Source organism: Rhopalosiphum padi, chromosome 3 (genome assembly GCF_020882245.1).
Source record: "Rhopalosiphum padi isolate XX-2018 chromosome 3, ASM2088224v1, whole genome shotgun sequence".
Taxonomy (NCBI): Eukaryota; Metazoa; Arthropoda; class Insecta; order Hemiptera; family Aphididae; genus Rhopalosiphum; species Rhopalosiphum padi.
Genome location: NC_083599.1, coordinates 34,451,077 through 34,470,888, shown reverse-complemented (window position 1 = coordinate 34,470,888; position 19,812 = coordinate 34,451,077). Strand labels below are relative to the sequence as shown.

Sequence of the window (19,812 nt, the reverse complement as noted above, 5' to 3'; positions counted from 1 at the left end):
TTCCCAAGATAGTCTTTAATGATGAAACATTGGATTCTATAAAATAATAAATATTGCACATACGTAGATAATATTATAATAATAAATAATCTTAATACTGTCACGCAAGTTTGACAATAATATTAAGATAATATGATGCAGTTGTTCTAATAAAATTATAAAACTAATTAATTTTTAATTATACCTACCAGGAAATTTTTTTTTACATTAGTGATTTATCCGATTTTTATCAGATTTGCCATTAGGTGTATCGCTTATCAATTATTATAAATTCTTAAAAAAATATACGATAATAAATTAAGTAACATAAAAATAAAGTTTTGATCACAAAAACATAACAAACTACAGAAATATATTTTAAAAAGTACCTAATGTAAGTAACTCATTTTATCAATACCTATTTGTTTTTTAATAATAATAATTTTATTTTAGCTGAAAATCTTACGAAATATTTCGACCACAATTAATGTACGTTACAAGCTATATTATAGCTATAATATTTCTATGATTATAGAAATATAGTTTATAAAAATTGTTATTTATTTTTACTAAAATTATAAAAAATAAATACATTTAAAAAAAATGAATATGAAATTTTTTTAAAAATAGTGTACTCTCTCGATTTTATACGTATAATAAACACTATAGGTCGGTATTAGCAGCAGTAACAGCAGGTCTGCGTAAATGTTTCTAAACATTTTCTAAATAAAAAAAAAAAATTATAATTGACAATTAGATACTATATGGGTTCCAATTATAATCGAATCAAACCAGTAAAATATTCATGGAAACACGGAGAATCATGGAATTATTTAAACGTTACTTAACATGTACTTTCGACGAAAGTGACAATGAAAATATGCAGACGAGTACGCAATGATATAAACCTACGAGCTACGTACTTAACACACGCGTGTAACTAATATAACTGGACATCGTCATCCTATCCTAGGTTATTTAAATACGTTGAAACCTATAGGTACCGGTTAGACTTTCTTCGATAACCCGCCGTGTAGTCTTTATAGGTATGTCGTATGTACAACACGTTTCGACTAAAAACGCACGAGGTTTTGTCGCCGATCTGTCTGTCCTCGTCGACGGCGGCGGCACGCGTTCGAACGATTTTTTTCGTCGAATAATTTTTTATCTTAAGACAGTGTGTGCGAGTTCGATTTCACGCCCGGAACGACATCGATTTGTGATATGCCGAATTATAAATGGTCGGGTGGTTTCTCGGTGGCGGTATAGGTAGGTAAGTATAATATGATTGTACAGCGGCGTGGTAGTGGTACATATTGTAATACGGTATAGTGGCAGAGTACAGCGGTAGTGGTAGATAATATTATTATTATTATGGATATCGTCATACGGACGTTAATTATTATGGGTATTTGGCAAATCACGGCATTTTATGTCCTGACCGCTCTGAACTACATTATACTGTCGTATAGTGTAGACCGCTTCTGGCCGATGGTAAGTCTGCGCGCGACACGACCACGCGACAAGACGTGGGCGATACATTTTACTTTTAATTTACACCCACGCGAGCGTACGATGTGTGTGCGATTACAGTGATCGCGGTCCGAGCGCGTCGAACGCGTCAAAATGTTGCGTAAAAATAAATGTGTATAATATAAATTACATTATAAATATTGATAATTTAACCGTCGTTATCGTCACGATCGCCTTTAAAACTATATTACGTCGTAATATTATTATACTGTGGCATCTTTAATACCTACTTCACGTCAATTTACGGTGCTTAGCTACGTTTTTTTCTGAGCCTCGAGATGCGTACGTTTGGCGCCTATGTCGTGTCGTTGTTCCACGTGTTCACCGTCACCAACACCGGCTCTTTTCTGAACCTACAGGGCATCAACGGTCTGTATTATTATTTATTACTTATTAGTATTATTACTATTATTATAATTTTGTTTTTTTACTAATTACGCGAAAATTATACCATAATGTTGTAACTTTTAATGACATCGCAGTAATCGTCATACGAGTGAAAATTGAATCGTAGGTACATACATATTTAGATTGTTTCAGCTGAAATAAAATATTATAAAGACAATTATTTGTTCTACTTATCTAACAAAAGTGTTCGATGTATAAAAGTTCTAAAATAATAAATCAATTAAAAGAATTATTATTTATAGAACATAAAAAAAAAAAATTACTGTTTGACAATAATTTATTATTCTGAACTTTTGTTACAGCTTACATGTAATTTATTGTAAGCCGATGAAGAAATTTAAAAAATAAATAAATATAATTTATTTTAGTTGTACAATTTATTAGTATTTTACTTTTTTAAAGAAGTAGGGTAGATACCTATAGAACGTTTTTAATGCTGAATATGTCATATTCATTAATAATCACTTTCTGAAACAAATTATACCTGATATAATAATAAACTTTTATTTTAAATAGAAATAGAGGTTATTGATGAAATAAGTTTAATTATTATTAATTACTGTTTATTTATGAAGTATACCTACTTACCTATATCAAGTTTAAATTTTAATGGTTTTGTTAAATTTATCACCTAACATCATTTCTTACTGTTTTTATATATTGTTGAATTTAAATTCCTTGGTATGTACTAATTGTAACAAGATTCTATTTTATCACACCTAGTAAAATTATTAAAACTAATATTAAATTGCAACATAAAGTTTTTTATGCTAAAAATATCAAGAGCATAGAATAAAAATATATTAGGTACCTACCTATTATTGCATACCACACTATCAACTTAATACCAATTAATTATTTAAATTGTTTTTATATATTATTCAAATTCATTGGTTTTTACTCAAATAAAACACAATGATTGTCATATTGGATTGTCCATACATTAAATCATCATATCAATGTTGACGATCATAACATATTAAGTACCTAATACCTAATATGAATTAATTTTATTTTTGTTTTCTAAAACAGCGTATAATTGTATACATTAAAGTACGTTTGTTGGATCTATACGAATATATAATATATAAATGTACATTGTACACAATGTACACAATAAGTTGAATTATTTAAGTGGACAATTTTGTTTTTTATCTATGAAAACAATAATATTATTAGTACCTATCGTATTATTAAAAATACGATTTTCTGGCAAGTACTCAATTTGAAATTTTATACTCAAACCTGTTATATTAAGTGTTCTTAGACTGCATCTTTAGTGTGTATATATCTATATACGGCCAATGTGAAACTTGCAAACGTATAAGCACTATAAGCCAATAATTAATAATATCGTGTTTATGAATAGGTCGTCAAATTATTTTTATTACGTTTTAAATTTTTTTTTTTTTTCATTCAAATCCAAAAATATGTGTACATCTGAAATCAGAAAAAAATGGAATAATTGAGCCATAACATAACGTTTTGATAAAATGTGTTTATAATCGTTGCGTACCAATGGATGTGATAGGTACGTACCTAATTTATAGCCTGAAGGTCGAATTTTGGCAATCGATTGATTCGCGTCCTTTACGTGCTATGAGAAATTCATGAATCCATAGCTCCGAAACACCAACTGTGTGCCTATATAGGTTTCCATGAATAATTGTAAAAAAAATAATTTCTCAACCGCTCATGTAGGTATCTCATATTTTAATAATTAAATAAAGTAATTTTAAACTTACAATATTAGAGAACGGATTTAAATGCTTTAAAAAACAAAAAAATACGATTTAATGCACTCATAATAGACATTTTTTTTAAAAAAAGCACTAAAAAACTGCTCTTAATTATTTTTAATATTGAACAAATTTATTTAATTATATAAATTCTTATTTTTAGGTATTAATTACTTATATAATATATATCATATCATAATATATAATATTTTATATTATTCGCATCTCGCATGTTGCGTGTATGATGTATATATGTATAACCTAAGTGTCTACATGTGTCAACAATAATTTCGTCTGGCGTCACATTTATCTGATCGGTAAAAACATAATAAATAATAAAAATAGAATTGCGACATATACGATAAATAATAATTAATTTTATTTTTTTAGAATGAATGTTAACTAAATTTTTATTGAATTTATCGTTTTTTATATAAAAATTACTTAAAAACATAAAAATGCAAAAAAATGCAAAGTAAAAGTTATATTTTTTAATTTCTTGAAATGAACTTTGTGCTTGGAAAGTAATATTTTTGGACATTCAAAAACAAAAATGCAATTTGCATTCAAATCCGTTCCCTACTTATAATATATATAGGTATATTCAATATTTATTCACGTATATGGGTGCGTTGATGTTTGAAAATATTTCGAGGATTTTAAAACATTAAATTCATAGGTATACTTATTTCTGATTATTCAAATATTAGATATATAACCAACTTTTCGCATTTTATTTTAATAATATTCCAAAAATGGAAATTATTATTGTACCAAAATCAAATTAACTATACAACTAACTACATTATACATTAAATAATTATTAAAAATATCATGAAACTAGTATATTATTTAAATCCATGGATAATTAATGTGTCCTGAAAGTTTCACAATCAGTTCATATAGAAGAGTAAAATTACCTTCTTTGATTTTTAGTTAAATTATTATTTCTAGAAACGATGAAACAACGATTTTGAGGATCGATATCCATGATCGGCGCCCATGAGATAAAAATATATTGTACACTTTCACAAAATGATGGCCTTCATTTATTTCACCGGTTATACGGACAATTGTTATACTTGAAAGTCTTTAGTTAAAATTTCTTTAGTCCCTATTTTTCATTATAACAGTATAGCATCACATACTCGTAGAAAAAAATAATTATATTTTTTTGCATACTTATAGACGTTTATTAATATGTATATTGTATATTTATAAAGTAATGTAAATTATATACATTAGGTATTTAAAATTTAATTGAGTATGTTTTTCAATTGTGATAAAAGTTGTATAGTTGTATAGGTAGTTTATTTCTTTATTGACTATTGTGAACTCAGAAAGTCAGAAGTACAAATATGAGCTTTAATAGTTAACGTTACAGTATGAACGATAAATAAATAAGAATAAGTGATGTAACAATATTTGTATTTTATAATATAGATATACTATATTATGCACTGTGTGTGTCTTAAACTAGCGATATCGTATGTCATCTATTAATTTTTATATGTATCCTACATCTATAAACTAAAATGTATAATACATTTTATAATAGATTTACGTATCATCTAATAGGCTCTTAAATATCTTTGAAACTCGCTCAAGATATATTTGAATATACGTTTATAACTGATTCCAAAATCAAAAATATAACTTCAATAATTAAGTTAATGATTAAACAAACATTTATAATTTGTAAAAACACTAATTAACTAAACCATAGAATAACATTTTTTTTTTTTAAATTTAAATAAACCAAAATATATATTTAATAAACGATGTATCTTGATATAAAAATGAATATAAAATCAGAATTACAAACAATATAGTAGTAGTTATTCGCGATACATTCGATTTTACGGTTCAAACGGTTTAATTCATTGCCGTTTATAATATTACGTTTAGGTATTTTTTTCGCAAAACATCACTTAATAAAATGTTCAGTTTTATTTGTATTTATAAGTATAAATATATGTATCATTTGTACCAATATGCTTCAAGTTTATTTTACATGCTATAGCGAAGCGTGAATGTATGGTTAACATTTTATGTATATAAGGAGGTATATAACCTTGCTAGTTAAAATACTATATACTCTCTTATTTAGATATGTATTTCTAGAAATATAGGTATATATTAATTGTATATAGTGTATATAGACATGCATAATAATGGTTTAACACAACAGGACCTATTGACTATACCAGATACCTATTATATTTACCCATTTTTTCAATTAACTAACGCAGGAAATCACACATCGGGATAATAAGTATATACATAATATATCTTTGAAATATTATTTCGAAAATTTAAAAGTTATAAAATTTTATATTATGTATCTACATATTAATATAATATATTAGTAAACCACGATTGCTATTTAATAATATTGTATTATGTATATCATAACTTAATATAATATTATAACATTATTTTGTATTGCGATGCTTTTTAAAAAAATCTGTGCTGTACATAACTGTTGTTTGTCGTCAATAATCTCGACGTGATGGCGAAACAATATTTGTAACGTTATTTACATTTCGTATAAAATTACGTATAATATTTTATTATTTTACGACATATTGTGAATACAAGAAAACGCTATAGCAGTTTCGAAAAATTTCCTCGTATAGACGGAAGTTCATGCGTGTTCTTATCTACCTCTACCTATCCCTATAATACGTATAATATGTGTACGCAACCATATCGTAGACAAAAAACTCTAAGAAAAAAAAATAAGCACAGCAGCCTTGTCGGTATGACAAATTAAATCGTTTAATTGCAAGTGAAAATCGCCATCCCGGATGCATTCCAGTAGATGGAGTCTATGAGCCATGAGGCATTGACACGCTGATATAATACCTATGTAGATAAACGAATACGTGAACCACGTGTGATGTGTGAAGATTTTAACGTACCGCGTAATCCGAGCAGTGGCGATTGTGAAACGCGGTTGTATTTTATATTATATAGTTGCTTGTGCGACTCATTTGTATTTATGCCTAGGTAAATTAATATAAATATATATAAAAATGTAACATGTTGTATTAACAAAGGTATATATTATATTAAGCCTATCATTCCACCCAAATCGTACGTGGCGATATAGCTATTTTATAATATTAAAATAACCTTATATTATACTTATGGTTTGTTATTTACAAGTATGCACAATTTTATCATCTATGGCTTAATATTTTAAGTTATCAAATCATAGAAAATCGAAATAAACGACTGCAAACAAAATAAAGGATATAATGTTGTTCACTTATTCCACGTAATATATTTTTCAGTCTAAACAGAAGATGAATACATAATATATAATATAAATTATGATTTATAATATAATATTAATTATTATATAATTAATATATTAATATATAATGTTATAACTTTATAAGTAACACTATAAAAACACTATATTAATTGTTAAACATTTTTAAAATGTCACGACACTTTTCAAACATAATAAAATATATTTTAATTTCCATTTGTTTTTAATATATACTTGTGATTCCAATATAATAATATATTATACTATATTATTAATACTTTACTTATATTTACATTTTTTTTTAATAAATAAATGTTACATATTATATAATGTTCAAAATATTTTACAAAAAACTTCTATTACATTTTGTTGTTACGACATTTTGAAAACAACACATAATTAATATGATCATTTTATATTCAATTTAAATTTGAAACCATCATGTTTAGTATAAAGTATAAGTAATAAAATTCAAGAACTCAATTCAAATATTAATATTTAACAACACAAAAATATGTGCACTTAAATAAATTAAAAACATAAAATATTTAAATATAATAATATAATATAATAGTAAACTATGAACGTATTTAAATATTTTCTTAATTTTTTTGATATTTACTTCAATACATTGCAAAAATGGAATAGGTTTGAAAATAAATTATAAATAATGAATATTATTTAGTATTTACATATTATAACACCAGGACATAAATATTCTGTTAATTTGTTATAGATACACTAGCTCATAGTCACAATTAAAACGTTATTAAATTAAATTATAATAATTTAAATTCCAAATAAAACAATAAACATTAAATAGTGTCACCTTAAATAAAAAATAAAAATATTAAATTATAAATCATAAAATTGTATTTTGCCAAGATTCATAGTATCTAAACCTTGTTGTTTATGTATACATTTATAGTGTGTTGAAAACATGTTTAATTGATATACACAATATTTCAATATCTGTGACGAACTAATAATTATTTATATTTAGATATAAAATATGTTATGTTTAATTTTTAAATCGTCTACTTTACTATAGCAATATATTATGTTCTATTTTTAAAGAGTATAATATAATATAGTATGGTTGTCTAGTTGAATAAACGTGCAGTAAAACAATGTAGAATATTATAGTTAATAAAATACCCAAGAAAACTTTAAAACTAGTTTGTATAAATGTATGATACCCAAATAATATATTGTCATACTATTTACGATAGTATTTAATTTCATATTAAAAGTAATATTAAAGTAATAATAAAATAAGTTTTATTTTTGTATAATAGATTGTTTCGAGAGGGTGGCCATTGGAAAACGTTTAAATAGTTCAGATGTGACTAAAACAATATCCACCACAAACATAAAACAATGCAGTAACGAATGCGAACGAATGTTGTGCAACGCATACAGTTATGGGTGAGTTTGGGTAGTCAGTTTAAAATAATATCGTGTCAATCTTTTTTGACCTGAAAAGTTTAATAACAGTAATTCAAAAACAAAAAAAGTTACCTATACATATCTAATGTATCCTACAGATTAAACGGAAATGGAAATGGCACTTGTCTACTTGGTTTAGATCTACCAAAATCAGGACCGTACGATGATCCGGAGTACGATCTTTTCATGAAAATATTGCAATGTAGAGATAGAACAAGTGAGTAGTATAATAGTATGTACAATGTACTATGTATCTATCTACTATCGATCTCTAAAACTATTAAACAATATTAATTTATTGTAATATTTAATTTAGTTTTCACAATCAAACATGACGTGGTTATTGAATATGATAATATATAAACGATTCCAAATCGAATTAGTGACCCTAACATTCATAATAATAAGTAGTTACTATCTTATAACTAGGGCAGAGAGGTTATAGGAGGTAAAATTGGAAAAATATGCATGCACATATGCACATAAAAAATTGAAAATATGCATTCAAATTCATTAAATATGCAAGATAATATGCACAAAAAAATTAAATTATAATTTAGTAAAATAAAAAAAATAGATATAAAAGAAATATAAAAATCATTGCATTGCACAAATGCACAATTAATTTTATTTTAAATATTTTCTACGTCGAATGATCGCCGATTGTTAGTATGGTTTTCTTCAATCTCGAATTTTGGATTTATCCTTAAAATAAATATAAAATATATTAATACAAAAATAGTTTTAAAATAACTTTTTTCTTACCTGATAAATTATTGCATTGCACAACTAATGTTTTTTTAATATTTTTTACGTCGAATGATCGCCGATTATCAGCCTGTATGGTTTTGTACCTTGAAAAACTTCTTTCGACGTCTGTTGATGTTATTGGTGCATATTTATAAAATGTTAAATCATTTCCCGTTAGGTCTTCTGGTAAACCATCCATCGATGAACTTTCTCCATTCAAAATTTTTAAAATTTTTAATATTATTGCAAACCCATCATTTTTTTCTAAAACTTGGTTAAATTTTGTTTTTACTTTCATTCCAACGTCACCCGCAACTTCGTCCAATTATATATATAGTATAAAATAATACCATACAGTTTTATGTAGAATATGCATGAAATATGCACAAAATAACAAAATATGCAATTTTTTTTAAAATCTTTAAAATATGTAAAAATATGCAAAAAAAAATTTTAAATTTCAACTGTAGGGCCTATGACTTATATTTATATCTTGGTTTGCTATAAAATAGAGGCCCAGAATAAAACATGTAAATCCTATAACTTCTCTGCCCTAGTTATTTTAATCGCATTATCTTGGAATCACCTAATTAACAGGTTACACAAATCAAATGATTATAATAAAAATTTTAAATGTATATTAAATTATATTTAAATTTATTAATTTTTAAATATATTTAAAAATAAAAAAATTAATTATACTTTTAATGGCGATTTCGCGTTATGAGCAACGAGGTAACCGTTCGCGAACGGTTCCTCGTTGCTCATACCTCAAAATCGCCAATAGTTTTTAGTGTTTTTACTAAATCTTACGAGGACTAGTCTACAGCTTATTTTTTCATCACTTATTATTTAAAAAATATTAAACCCTTCAATAAAAATATTTTTTTTTTGTAACAAATAAATACTTATCCAGATAAATTTTGATTCTGAACACAAAGCAATTTTCATAGACAAATAACTAATAAGTGTTTAAAGTTAGTGTATCAATAATGTTTTTATTGTAAATATATTTGTATTTAAATAGTTAATGGACAATATATTTAAATACATTTTTACTCAAGTATTGAAATAAACATATGAAATAAATTTAAATATATTTATTTATTTCATATTAAGCAGAAGTATAGCGTTAAATTTTAATTACACATCAAATAGCAGTAAAATTAAATAATTTTGTATTTATTTATTTTTTTAAATCGTTTATTTACTATGTATACTAGTGTGTACAACGAGTAAATAGTTAATAGTACAACATAATATATGGAACGGCGAAGAAAACATGAATTCGTTCTACATTAGAAACGTCTAAAGTAAAATATTATAGAACTAATTATTTATTCTATTGATAATTCACAAATAAATATATATATATTTAATTATATTGACTATATAATGAAGTTGAAGTATATTAACATCGAAATGTTTGGTACCGTGTACCAATACATCTCTAGTAATAACAATGTAATATCTAGCGATTACTGATTATACTGCAGTATCCAATATTATGTACGGTAATAATTTTTTGATTACTAAATGAGACAAAATGAGAATTCGAAAATAATAATATTGTAATATAAAACACGTCTTGTTGTGTATTGCTATACGCATGCTTAATATAAAAACAAGTATCTAGGTAATATTCTCCATTTAACTAGCGTGCGTATTTACAATTCACTGCAGGCTATAATATATTGCAAACAATATTATTGTATGAATATTTTTCGACACTAGAACAATAATATGGTTCTGCCGATTACCAGCTACTGTAATATGTGTTATATATTTTATGCCTCGTGCGAAATAACGAATTTAACGTTTTACGTAAGTGACAAGCGTAGACATTTTATCGCCCGCAGTCTACAGCTGTCATATGGGAAATGTGAGCACCGCATCGTTAGGTGATCGATACAGTGGACAGTGGCTATATTATAATATAATTAATATTTGTTAGAGATACCAATAGCCATTTGAAATTATTCAGCGAAAATCGTTTTGTTATATTATTATTTCACATTGTTATTATATGTCTAAGTCTAATATTAGGTAATGTACGTTTACTGTGGACATAATATAGTCAACATCTTTATCCTTTTTGATAACTAATTAATTTCACTAGAAAGTTGATAAAAGTATAATATTGTCTTGTTTATGTAAGAAATAATAATCTGCTATAATTGCTATAAATTATAATTAGTAATTACGTACTACCCTAATCACCGTTGATTTTTGTTTAGACCGAGCATTAGCCTGTTTTACAGTTATATTTGTTTAATAATATTACAATTAAATTTTTTTTCTGAGATTATCACTATTAATTGCAGAAAAATTGCTCTGATAGGATTAATATTACGTATTAAAATTGTATTCCTTAGTGAGTCTTTGTAATATGTATATGTTTTTATTAGTTTAGACTTTAGACCATTCATAATGCACTCTTGCAAATTTAAAAGTATGTCTTACAATACCATTTGAAATTATTCAACATAGTATAGATAGAACAAAAAAAATATCAATATACTCAATAAGTGTGTTATACTACATCGTAAAAGAGTTATAAAGAAAGCAAAACAAATCGATATTTTAGAATCTACCAATGCGTAGGTATAAAAATAAATTATTATTTTAATTAAAATGAATAGAATAATATGTTATTATCATGAATATAACTAAATATTATGTGTCAGTAAGATAGAAAATAATTATTATAAGTATTATAAGTATTATAAAATACCTACTATTGATATTGTTTAATAAAAATTATCATTGTTCTTTAATTTATAGAAATATTTAAAATACAACAATAATACATTGTTTGACTAGGAATTAGCTCTACAATTTGAAACTCCTATCTCAAAATCAGGAAAAGCAAAGGAGAACTCGAGATTTTTTTTAAGGGAAAATGATAAATAAAACTAATAAATACGAGTAGAAATTAAATTTATTTTTAAATATGTATAAAAGCTTTGTGCACGAGCTTTTACTTCTTTTGAACCAGTTGTGCAGAACCGCTGAAATTATAATTGTGAAATATTCATAATTTATTAAATTATGAATATATTGATTATTTAAATAACAAAGCCCAGGGCGTCAAAATGGAAGAATAAATTGTAATATATTTTTAATCATAAAATAATAAAACCTATAAAAAAATATATATTTTTTTCAACATCTAAATTAATTGTTAGCGCACTTTTGAAAATACTGTTATTCATACTTCACAATATACCTACACCATTTAACTAAACCTTCATTGTATATTTACATCAGAATCTAAAATTATTATTATTATATTATGAAAACATCAACAAAATACCTATATTAGATTGTTTTTGAATAGCGTGTTTCATTAAGCTTGTGGGAGGCCGTCGACTGACCGATAAATACATTCAAAGAACCCTGCCAGCTGATTCAAAAGGCGATTGTGAACTATATTGTGAATACGAAAAAGAATTTCGTTGTGAAGGATTTAACTTCAGGTTTGTATTTTTATATTATTATTATTTTTTAAAAATAACTATATTTTAATCATAATTATATATTTCTTTAAAACCTAATATGTAATTATTTTTGAACATACAGAAAGATATATGATAGGAAAATTAATAAGATAATATAAACTTGGTATAAGCTGTATATTATGCTGTAAACTATGTACATGTATAAAAAATTTAAATTTAATTGAATCCAGTCATTAAATTACCTATATCTTAATTGAATTAATTTTTAATATCTATATCAAATAAAATACAGTCACACACACACAAAAAAATCAATACAATTTTTAGTAAGTTCAAACGATGTATAGTAATCAAACAATTTAGTAACATCACTAACAATTTTTCAAATAGAAAATCACCATAAAAGTACATGGCTATTGAAAAATTAATAACGGGCTTTAACTTGAACTCGCTTATTTAATATAAATTCATTATTCATTCTTGTGCTGTTTAAAATAGCCATAAAAATTGAATTTTTCAAAAAAGAAATGTTATTATAAGCTTAGTGTATGTGCATAGCTAAAATAATTAAATTATAATTGTATTATATTACATATTATATAATATAGAAATTATCTGCATCGTTTTTATCGCGTTTTTCTTTATTTTCACCATAGATACGACATGAAGTTAGATTCCTATAGTAGTTGCCAACTATCATCCGTACCTTCCGACAAACTAGACCTATCCTCGGACTTCCAATCGGACGTGGAGTATGACTTTTTCGAAAAAAACGTAAATGCGTCGCCTAGCTGTCGATACACGGAGCTGGCCAGTCCGTATGGGCAAAGGCGTAAATGGAGTGGGTCCGAACAGGACCTATGGCAAGATCTCAATCCACAGTGGCAACAAGGCAATGAAGTGGGATATGGTGGTGCCGACAAAGTGTTCTATGACCAGTTGAAACCAGGCGTGCAAGAACTTTTCAGTGGTGGAGGAGGTGGTGGTGGCGGCGGCGTGTCTTTAATTAGACCAACCGACCTGTATAACAATGATGTCCGGTTTTTGTTGAATAATATACAACCAACGTTGGCACCAACGGAAGTTAATCGACTTCCAGCATCGATTAATGGTTAGAATGTCATGAAAAAATAATATAATTCACTCACCTATTCTTGCAATTGCATTATTATACTTTGGCGGGTGGCTGGGGAAATGCGCAAAATCGGAAAACCGAAGGATGGGGGAGTGACGTACGATATTTTTGGTTTGATAATGCGAATTCATACTTAAGAGGACGTTATACCCGCATGTGTTGTCTCTGTCTTACTAATGTAGATCATACCAAATTTTTGTACAGCAGAACACATTTTGTGATGTTAGCTTTAATATTAGAGTAAATTTACCTATTATTAAATTTAAAGGTAAGAATATTATCTAGGGCATTTTATAGGCTTTTATTGGTATTTTAATTTTTAAGCGAGTTACGAGCATTTTAAAGTTTTAATATTTTACATAACCATAACTCACTTAAAAATTATGATATCAATAAAAGCCTATGAAATAAAGCTCTAGATAATATTCTTACCTTTAAATTTGATAATAGTTAAATTTACTGTAATATTAAAGATAACATCACAAAATGCGTTCTGCTGAACGAAAATTTAGTATGATCTACATTAGTAAGTCAAAAACAACACATACGGGTATAACGTCTTCTTAATATTGGCACAGAAATAAGTTCTGGTTCAGATAATATTTATTTTTGGCAGGGCCGGAGAAACATTTGTCTAGCCATACTCGCTATAATATTTTGTTTTTCTGCAAAATCTAAAAACGTGTAAATTTCGAAAATAGTGCAAATTTATGTTAATTGCATGTTAATTATTCGTATAAAAAAAACAGTATTTTAAAATGAAAGGGACAGGAAACGTATGTAAGTGGTATTTATTTGTAATATACAGAGTGTATCGCAATAATCTGACACATTCAAATGTAATTTTAATATAAAATTGTCATTTCTCTATGATACACCGTGTATATCGTATTAATTTTATACTTCATTTTGTATTATAATTTATAATATAAATACTAGATACAAGATAGTATATTTGAATACACTTTACGTTTACAATAATTTAATTATTCACCTAATTGTTTTATTAAATTACAATGTTTATTATTGAATACCTAGGATAATAAAAGCAGGGTATTGAATTTTTGATAATAGTTGATACATACTTATTACATAGTAGACGTATAATACGTCTTATATTAGGTAGTTTAGTAGTTATAGTAAAATTTTAAAGTACTTATGATGATTGTTATTTTATTATATAATGTTACTATACCATTTTACTTCTTGTATGTATATCTATAAATGTTTTAAATTTTAATGTCCAATGTTTAAATTTATATGACAAATTGACTGTATGGATACCCTTTACTACACGTGGAAAAAAATTAAAAAGTTTCTTAACAATTATTTATTTTTTAGTTTATGTGCTATGTTATTTTCGTTTGTTATGTCTATATAAAGTCACGTGTATTGTATTATTTTGTTATTTTGGAGTATTATAATTATGTGTTGATGAGATGTAAATCATTTTTTACAGAATGTTTCATAAAAGCCAGAACGGGACACCATTTACAGCAAGACAATATTATAAAATCAACTAATGCCCCGTCTCTTTACGGCTGTGAGACCATGTGCGCTAATGAACAGACATTCACATGCAATGTATTCAGTTACAGGTAAATTATAAAACGAATTAACGAATGTTTTTAAACAATAAGTTTGATCGTGTTTTTTTTTCAACAGATATAGTTATACGTCTTCTATGGACAATTGTCATTTGGGCGATAAAATGCTTAGGCAATTGGATATTTTCCAAGATTTAGTCCCAGATAGAGATTGTGACGTATTTGCACGAAATGAACTTAGCCAGCCTGGATGTCAACCTGCAAAAAACTGGGATACTGGTGAGACTGTCACAGATTTTTGTTTATCTGTATGGCTTTAGCGTGAAGAGTTACATTTTTTACATTGAAAAAAAAATTAATGCGAAATACATTAATTGTATTTGATAATAATAAATAATATTATAAAAAGTTCTAATTTTTATTTAAGTCGATATTTATTTTATTCATATTTAAAATAAAATTGAATGACATTAAAATTTAAAACCATCCATTATCAAAATAATTAAACACAAAAATGGATGTGACTATGTACTAGGTTGACGTCAATAATTCATCTTTTCGTTAGTCATTATAAATGTTTACATATTGCATAACAATAATAAATAATAATAATAAAATATAATAAAATAATTATTATTGTTTTATTATTAGAAATTGGGTAGAAAAGTATACATATGAGTGGTAAGAATACAAGAGAACTAATATAGATAAATAATTAGTACACAGAAAAAACAGAGTACTAAATATACATTTAAAATGATACTTAAATAAAATAAAAGTGGTAGTGTGGCTAAAGGATAAATTATTATTATTTGCAGCTTTGAGCATACCATGCCAAGTATGAATATGCCTATAAGAAGTCTTATGTTATTGGTAGGCAGAATTGGGACTTATTTCTAGAATAATAAGGAACGTCCAGTGAATCATTTAGTTCTGAGAATAAGAAATGTAGTCTAATTTACTGTGGCAAGAGACAAGTCTAGGAATTTTGAATCTTTAGGTGATTGTTAATTTTGAAAACAATATATAATTTAAAAATTACACATTACTGACCTAATAAAGACCTATATAGTCTTCGGATAAATATAGATTTCAAGATCCATATTCTAGAAGTGAACAAACATGGAAGGTTCTTAGACATAATGCTTAAATAATTTAGTGCTATGAATTATAAATCCCAGAATTTGAAATGCACTTTTTGTTTTTTACCATTCTATCGATGTGAGTACTAAAACAAATATTTGATGAATAGTTAAATCGAAGTAATTGGTCGATGTGACAGTTATTGAGGAACTTTCTACATGATTCTAATTTTATGTCATAGTCGATACAGATTCATGTATCTATAAATGTAATTTATATATTCATTATTTATGTACGGATTTTAGATTGTTTTGAACGAATTCGGAGCGGTATAACGTTGGAAGTTTCCATAGTGAAATTCTCAGTGCAGACGGAGAACTTGCACGAGTGTGAACTCATTTGCCTCCACGTAAAACACTTCACTTGCCGAGTATTCAGCTTTCGGTATATATACGACATTATGTGAAAAAACTTTACTATAAATAACGTGTTCCGTTCATCATATACATATTAATATATCATACCAATATTGTAACCATATAACTAACTTTGTGGTATATCATGTTATTCATGTGTTTTGCAGCCGTGGACCACCCGTTACTGGTAAATGGTCAGACAACTGTTACCTGACCGATTACCCAGTACTCGACATGGACCCGGTTAAACATTTTGTCGAAGATTCCAATTGTGATGTCTACAACCGTGGTAGTTACGGTCGTGGGTGTGAACTGGACAAGGTCCTGCCTCAATCCGGGTGGCCTTTGGTCCCTGGACAAGATCTGACGCCCACCGTGCTCACCACGTACCGGCCACAGTATGGTGTGCCTCCTCCGCTGAATCCGTCATCATACGGTCCAAAGTATGGTCCACCACCATCACCCCCACTACAATTCTTCCCCATGGTACCATCGGAGTCGCCGTCACCATCACCGTCGCCATCGCCATCACCATCACCACCACCACAGTATTATCCTGTTGGTCCTCAATCGTCACCATCACCACCACCTCAGTACTTTCCTCCACCAACAACTCTATCACCGCCATCCGGGTATTATCCCGTCACGCCGACTGTCTTCCATACAACTACAAGACCCACGGGTACTTATGTGCCATCTATGCCACCAACCACATTCTTCCAGATGCCGGGAGAATACACTCCTGTGTCTACCAGGCCCACCAACGGCGAGTCTGGAGTTCCGGGAGGTGTGCACAACTTGTTCAATCTGTATGGACAGAACCCTACCCAAGTGCCAACTGTCTACGGGGTGGCCAAAAAGCGTAAGTCACGCGTTTTATTAAACGGACACAATTATTATACTTGTATAAATAGAAAATTATTCGTTCACAGTTAACATACAACGCAAAAAAAAAAATTGGACATAATATAATTATTAAATTCAAGATTTATTTTTTCACTCACATTTTCATATTCTTGTTTTCAGTGTGTTACATTAATTTTGGAGGTACTGCCAGACTGTTGCCATCGGCCATCAAAAAGTCTATGACCGTCGAGTCAGAATACCAATGTAAAATGGAGTGCAACAAAGCCAGGGAAAACCAATATTTTCGGTGTTCTACACTCAGCTACTTGTAGGTACAGATTTTCTTAGTCTTAACACCATATAGCACTGGTGACTAGACTATATATAAGTGCATTTTTCATATAACATTTAGTATTTCACGTTATTCCACTTTTATATAGTGGAGGTTATTGCGAGTTGAGTGACATCGAGATGAGAGATTTGAAACCAAATCAACATTTTAGTCTAGACCAACAATTCGTGTTGTACACATGGGATTTCAGTGAAGTCCATTGCTTTAGCTCTCCCGCAGCCAAATACCCTACGGCCAATGACTGTGAGATTAAAAACATACTTCAAAATCTTTGAGCTTTTAAATAAAATGTATTTTTATTTCTATAAATAGTTCCGGGTGGATTAGAGTGGACATGGATGAGATTCACCGTAAATGGACAACCGTGTAGACCTGGTTCGTACTGCACCGAAAATGTCAACATGGGAATATGGTCTTGCCCGGTTGATCAAGGAGATTGGGATTACTGTTGTCGGCCTGATCATAAATGTGGCTATTCCGAAGGGGTCAGTTATCCATGGTAAGTTAACAGACTTAAGATTAAAGAACATAATATTTTATGTTAAAGAAATATTATAAAAATAATCAAAAAAATACTAATATTTATTTTGGCGGTGTGGCGGATTTTAACGTACTTTTTCTTCCGCGTATATCATAGGTGTCACGTGGGAAAATCCACGGATCAGTGGCGACCGTGTAGCGATAAATATTTCCCTTCTACAGACGGGCCCCCGCAAACTTGGCCGATGACGTACATCCATCACACGGGTCCACCAATCGGTCAGACTCCTTCCAGTCCTCCGCCACACCACGGTGTCAATAACAACAGCAATAATCACAACGGACAAAACAACAGCACGCAAACTGAAGTAAAACACGAACAGTCGCTGGTAGATAAATTTTTGTCGATATTCACGTCCTCGTCGACGGATGTCAGCAGTAATGTAGTCTCGTCACCCGAACCTGTCGCCGAGGCCGCCACCGCCACATCGAAAGTTGCCAAAAACGACCTTGATCTGTTGCCTGGTTTTAGGGTGGTGGACGTCACTGACAAGCCCCAGTCAACTAGTGGACTGTACTCATACCACGAAAACAATTACAACAGCAATCGTCTCCGGAACAGATTCTTAATGAAAAGACCGTCCGTATACGTTTAACGCCCGCCTGAAAATTGCAATGATTATATCTATAGTGACCCGCTGTGAACGTCTGACTACCAGAGTCTTACGCAACGGTCATAAAATCACATCGAATTGTAAATAATTTATATTTAGTATTAAACTGTCAAATATAATACTTGCTGATAAACGGATAAGCCATATAGGTAGCCTCCACACGCATGCGATCTGCTGCATTATGTAATGCGAAGATTATCGAGGCGTACTACTTCATTCTGTACACAACAATTCCTTGTTTTCGTAAATCTATCTTTATTTAATAACAACCTTTTTGGCTTGCAGCCCATAAGTGTAATGAACTCCAGGTACCAGGTACGTTTAATGAATTCTAGGTGGAATATGAATCCCAAAATAACAATCATGGTGGGTTGATTTTTTTTTATAAACATAAATGGATATTTAAAAAAAATTAATTACACGCAATGTTATTGTTTATAATTAAAATGATTTTGTTGATTCTTATGTCTGTTAAGGGTTAATGTGAATCAACATTAAATTTCAAATCTTAACTTATATTTTTTATCCTCGTGTAACGCAAAATACTTTTCTACAAAAAATACCCTAAAAAATGTTAATATGTAAAATAACGTCAATAAAACTAATTATTTTTTACATCCTCCAATTAAGAATTGTTATAACATAGATTAAATTATTGTTTTTATATTTAAATATATTAA

General features: G+C 28.2%; 1 protein-coding gene across 1 annotated transcript; it reads left to right on the top strand.

Annotated features, from left to right (window-relative positions):
• Positions 1-1,422: 1,422 nt before the first annotated feature.
• LOC132927740 (uncharacterized) lies at positions 1,423-19,812 on the top strand. Its single transcript, XM_060992328.1, has 13 exons — positions 1,423-1,881; positions 8,238-8,367; positions 8,487-8,605; positions 12,479-12,617; positions 13,256-13,710; positions 15,194-15,332; positions 15,400-15,560; positions 16,670-16,808; positions 16,948-17,642; positions 17,807-17,954; positions 18,067-18,221; positions 18,291-18,477; positions 18,616-19,812. The coding sequence occupies exons 1-13, from the start codon at positions 1,791-1,793 to the stop codon at positions 19,112-19,114; spliced, it is 3,057 nt and encodes a 1,018-aa protein (XP_060848311.1). The 5' UTR covers positions 1,423-1,790; the 3' UTR covers positions 19,115-19,812.

Coding starts and splice junctions, on each gene's coding strand:
- LOC132927740 (XM_060992328.1), top strand. CDS start 1,791: ATGCGTACGTTTGGCGCCTATGTCGTGTCGTTGTTCCACGTGTTCACC. Junction 8,368..8,486: donor TGCAACGCATACAGTTATGG/GTGAGTTTGGGT, acceptor TGTATCCTACAG/ATTAAACGGAAATGGAAATG. Junction 12,618..13,255: donor TGTGAAGGATTTAACTTCAG/GTTTGTATTTTT, acceptor TTTTCACCATAG/ATACGACATGAAGTTAGATT.